General features: G+C 39.8%; 1 protein-coding gene across 3 annotated transcripts; it reads right to left on the bottom strand.

Annotated features, from left to right (window-relative positions):
- LOC105836792 (nuclear RNA export factor 1) lies at positions 1 to 3,823 on the bottom strand. Of its 3 annotated transcripts, XM_036293791.1 has the most exons (4): positions 3,410 to 3,823; positions 3,258 to 3,326; positions 1,517 to 3,159; positions 1 to 1,239 (listed from the first exon to the last, which is right to left on the bottom strand). In XM_036293791.1, exon 3 carries the CDS (start codon positions 3,138 to 3,140, stop codon positions 1,545 to 1,547), a length of 1,596 nt encoding a protein of 531 aa, XP_036149684.1. In that variant the 5' UTR covers positions 3,141 to 3,159; positions 3,258 to 3,326; positions 3,410 to 3,823; the 3' UTR covers positions 1 to 1,239; positions 1,517 to 1,544. The 3 variants fall into 3 exon arrangements, with proteins under 3 accessions (XP_036149684.1, XP_012536528.1, XP_012536527.1); XM_012681074.3 differs by lacking the exon at positions 1 to 1,239 and having other exon boundaries at positions 1,452 to 3,155; positions 3,410 to 3,822; XM_012681073.3 differs by lacking the exon at positions 1 to 1,239 and having other exon boundaries at positions 1,452 to 3,159; positions 3,410 to 3,821.
- Positions 3,824 to 5,145: the final 1,322 nt, after the last annotated feature.

Genomic DNA, 5,145 nt, shown 5'->3' on the forward strand with positions numbered 1-5,145 from the left:
TTTTTTTTTTCCTGACATTTCCGCGTCTCGTTTTTCATAATTGCCGGTTGAAAGGCACGTGACTAACTTGTCAAAAAAAAATACTATGCGACTAATATGTTTCATTTCTTAGTTTTCAATACAAAGCGTGATCCTCTATGTTAAAAATTGTCTGATGTATCGGCGTAACCGTGTCATTGTACAAGGTACTTTTTTTTTCCTTTTTTTTCTCACACGCGAAGAATGTTCTTGAGCCCTGACGATCCGGAAATGACAAGATTGCGCAACAACAAGAGCCGAAGATGATAAGATCGGACTACCGTAAACGTATTATGATTGTTTATTTGGCTGCCATGGTATTACTGCATATTTCCTTGCAACGATGATGCAATGCAAACACTCGTACTGTTACACGCGAGCTGTATCTCACGTTGTCCTTCGAGGTTGATCTTTTTAGGCTGTAATTACATATTTATATCATACAATAGTACACAATCTTCGATGTCACGGTTGCAATTCGATTTAATTAGCAATTCGATTTAGAAGCGCATTGTCTAATTTATGCGATGAAAAGAGCTTTTATTAGAAGGGAGGGCTATCATTTTCTTATTGAAATAAAATTACTCTCGTATACGCCAGACCTCACGATTACAACCTAAGTCACGTCTTCATTGCGACCTATTAAATCATTCGTATCATTTTCCTGGCGAAAATTTGCATGTACAGCATAAAGTTCACTTCGCGCGCATAATAAAAACTTTAATTCTCCCGCAATCGCCTGAACCATGAATTACCTCCATAATTATTATTCTTGTACGGTGTTAGCGTTAAATTATGCACCGTTATCGAACCTGGGTAATTGAAACTATATAATTACGAACGGACGCGCGTATAAAATTTATTATGAATATTAGTTCTATATTAACAGATGACAATTTTATTCGCGGTTTCGCATATCTATTTTAGTAATGACAGTGACTAATAATATTTCGTAGTATCATCCTCGTGATTAAATCATTAACGAGCCGTTTCAGATCCGCATTCAAGCGTGGTGATTTACTTAATCGAGTATAAATAAAGTCTCGAAGAGATCTCCAGCAGCTCCCTTTCGCACACTGTGCGACGTAAAGCGATTAGAAAGGGTAAAAAAACTCGCCTGCCTTCGCGATTTCGTTTCATTCACATCGTCCGGATGAACGTTACGGTCCTTGAGTGCATAACCTTTGGATGAAGTCACTAAGCACCTCGTTCTCCATCCTCCTGCGGATTTAAATGCCATGCGAGTAATCGCATCGACTAGTGATATACCCATTGATATACGATACTACCCATCTCGCGAGGCAAACATCTACACATTATAGATGACAGACAATTAAACGCGTGATTAACGCGACGATATTCGTGACAGAAAAAAAAAACTTATGAGTAACAATTTTAAATAGTAGAGTGGAAAAATAAAATTCCGCGAAAGCTTTTAAAAACATGTACAAATGTATTTTTACAGTATGCTTTTATTATTTACATATAAAATACGCACGGTCAAAAACAACGTATTATTGCGAATTCTACGAGCTCTGCGGGGCAAATGCTTGGTTCGGTATCGTCGAATCCTTGAGGTCCTTCATGAAGCTATATATTGCCTTCCGCATGTCCCACTGGGCTTCCGACAGATAATTCTCGGACCATTCCTTGTTCATCTTCGTGATCTGCTGCATTCTGGTGATTAGTACTGATTTTTCACTCGGACTGAAGCAAACCGGCTCCACCTCGTCATAAGTATACTTGACTACTATTCTGTCGGGCGTCATGTTGGCCGGTGCCGCGAATATGTGATACTGATCGTTCAAAATGTGGTACTCGTTGTCGGCGGAGGCCAACAAGATGAACGTTCTAGAGAACGACAAAACGTTCGTACCGGAACTCAGTTTCTTGAACAATCCCGAGACGCTGAACACTTTGCAGTTGTCGTCTTGGTACATAATGTCGTAAGTGAAGGTAGTCTTGTCGTGGTAGGACCGGGGCAACTTGCTGAAAGCCGCCAGAATGTCCTCCTGGCCGCGGTAGAGATGTTTGTCCGTCGTATGCTTCTTCTGGCCCTTTCTCAACAGGTTTCTGTTCGACAAATACTGGTTAAGGCCGGTCTTCTGCGCGATGTTGTGGGGTATGGCGAAGCTCATGGAGTAAAACGCGTCCTTGTGATAGAGCCCCCGTAGGACCGTTCTGTCGAGCTGATCGAACAGACCAAAAAAATGCGTGACAAATGTATAGGCAAAGTGCTGCGACTTGTCGTCTGTGAAATAGTCTTTGTATATCAACGGCATGTTTTCTACGATGCACACGCCGTCCAATTCCTGCAAGTACGGGCAGTACTTCTTCGCGGAGTCGACGTATTGCTTCGCAGTCGAGTAATTTTCGCAAAGCGGATTCCCGTCGAGCCAGAGTTTCAGGATTTCCAGATTTCTCAGAGGCATTAGCACGTTCATGTTCAACAGACTGTTGTTCCTCAGATCCAGATACTTGACGGACGTCAGACTGGAAATTTCTGTCGATATGCTGAGCAATTCGTTGTGCTGCAGGTTCAGGTTCTCGAAGGTGGCTATCGCGGTACTGGCCAGCTTTAAAACGTGATTGGAAGTTCTGGGTTGCGACAAAGGACAAAACACAATATTCTGTATATTCGGATCCGTGTGAAAGTTCTCCAGGTTCAGTGTCCTCCGGTTCGGATTGTATCGCTTTGTCAGTGCGGTCAACAGAAGGGGCTGTATGTGGATTCTCAGATCATTGATCGAAGAGAATCCCAGGGTTACCACAAGAATGAGCGCGTCGCCGTTGGCGTTCTTCACGATCATGTTCGCCTTGCATAGCATTTCTAGCGCAGGACCGCAATTTCTGCAGACAAAATACCCATCTTCTCCACAAACCTGATACTTCACCGGTATCAGATCGTTTGGCTCCACTGCCTTCAGGATGCCTTTCAAGACTGTGTCCTTGTCGTACAGGCCGCCTTTAACCACTTTGATTTTGTGCCACATATCCGCGCGATTCATCAGTCCCCTTTCATGAGGCATCTTTGCACCCATAGCTATTCTTATAGTGATAGCTGTGTCCAAAGTAATAGGGACAACGGGTGTATTTGGCTGCAACTTTTCCTGTTTCTTCATTGTCTCGTGTTGGATCTACCTTGAAAAACGTCAAATTATTTCTTCCTGTTAATCTTTTTGTCCTGTCTATTTTGTAATCAGCTGTTTCCTCTGTGAGGTTCTTTAATGTTTACATACCTTCGAGGTTAACTCAAAGTATGAATAGATCAATACGAACAAATCTATCGTCTCGTATTCACATTTTCTCTAAAATTGAAAAATATTTAGATGCCATAAAATAAGAATTACATATATATTATAAATAAAAGGTAAAATAAAAATAAAAATACCTTAACTTCTCATTATATTCGCCGGTATCGGTTCTTTTCCTTGAAGAATAATGTGTTTCCATCGACTTACAATAGATGTCACGATCTTCTTGATACCGACATGTGAGATATCTGAGTCAGAGGTTGACTACACTCGGTACAGTACTCGTTATCATCTAATGCTTTTGTTAGCAGTATTGCGTTAGTAGTAATTCTCGAAAGATGTCGCGACAATGATATTTTTGACAATAAACTGAAAAATCTCGCAGATGTACTTGATTCGCATAATTATTTTGATTTATATTTAACAAACGCAATTCAATATATTGCGGGCACACACTATATACACATTTGAAACAAGATATAATCTTGAATTCAAGAATAAATAAGAATAAAAATAAAACAGATAAAAGCTGAAACTAATTTAAAAAATAATTCAAAGAAAATATAGAAGTTATCTATCCATTATACGAATTGTATTTAATTTTCTATCAATTCAATCACATTTTTTCTAAGTAAAAAAATTTTAAATGTATATTCAGATTTTTATTAACAAACTTCTTTTACATTAAGAAAATTTGCGATAATTAAAAAAAAATGTTTCAAACTGTATATATTTTCCTGCCAATTAAATCATAACGTACATGTACATCCCGATTTTTATTAAAAATAATTTGAGATAAATTTCTCTATATATTTATTTTTTATTCTATCAAATTTATTTAATTTAATTTAATTTATTTAATTTCTTTAGCACACAAATACGTATGACATTAATACTTAATAAATATTCCGTTTGTTTTACAATAGACACATTATCCGTATATGTGTATATTAAATAAATAATTTATTCGCTTATATCTGAAATTATATAAAATTATACTTAGAAAATCTGTTTTACAAGGGAGACTCCCGCAAAAACGTAAGAGCCACGATAATAACCGTTTAACCGCCGGCCGATCTTTGATCTCGTGGCAAAAGCTCCATGCGATTCATAAACTCGGCGCGTTCTTTGGCGCACTTCCTCGTTCTCTCGTTAATTACAACCAGCTTACCACTCGCGACTCTTACAGAAACCGACCGTGTGTAACATTACACCGTTTCTTACGACGAGCGAGCATCAGCAGCGGCGTTTTTGGAAGCTGCATGATGTATGTATATACTAACGTTACATGTTGAATCAATAACGCGCACTTTCGCACAAACCGTCTGATTAACTTTGCGAAATCCTTTGGAAATAACATTGGAAATTCTCCGGTTACTAATAATACAATTTAGATATTAGAATTAAATGCGATTTTCGAGATAACATTTGAGATAACAGGCTTAAGCAGCCCCTTCCCCGACGTTGTTAATAAATCCTCGAATAATTTAGCCGCACGCGTTGCGAGGGAGTTGAGTTACTTTTTACTCGCAAAAAAAAGTTCGTACCAGGCGGTTTGCATCTTCTTCAGAGGCCGCGGCGCCTCATAATTCACTTAGGCTCAGTTCGCCCATCCGCATGTTGCGGTCGAGACAGCGGCAATTACCGTTCTGTCTGGCAAAAAGCGCGCGCACTCGAGCGTGTTTTAACAAACGCCAACGTGCAGCGTGTGCGTCTCACCGTCGTCGTCGTCGTCGTCGTCGTCGTCGTCGTCGTCGTCGTCGTCGTCGTCGTCGCGCTGCAATTTCACGACGAGGAGACGAGAGGTCCACCGTGATTTCCGTAACGAGCTTCGAGAATTTCGGTACAACAGAGCGCGTGATAACTCGTGACT

This window comes from Monomorium pharaonis, chromosome 11, assembly GCF_013373865.1.
Source record: "Monomorium pharaonis isolate MP-MQ-018 chromosome 11, ASM1337386v2, whole genome shotgun sequence".
NCBI classification, from domain to species: Eukaryota; Metazoa; Arthropoda; class Insecta; order Hymenoptera; family Formicidae; genus Monomorium; species Monomorium pharaonis.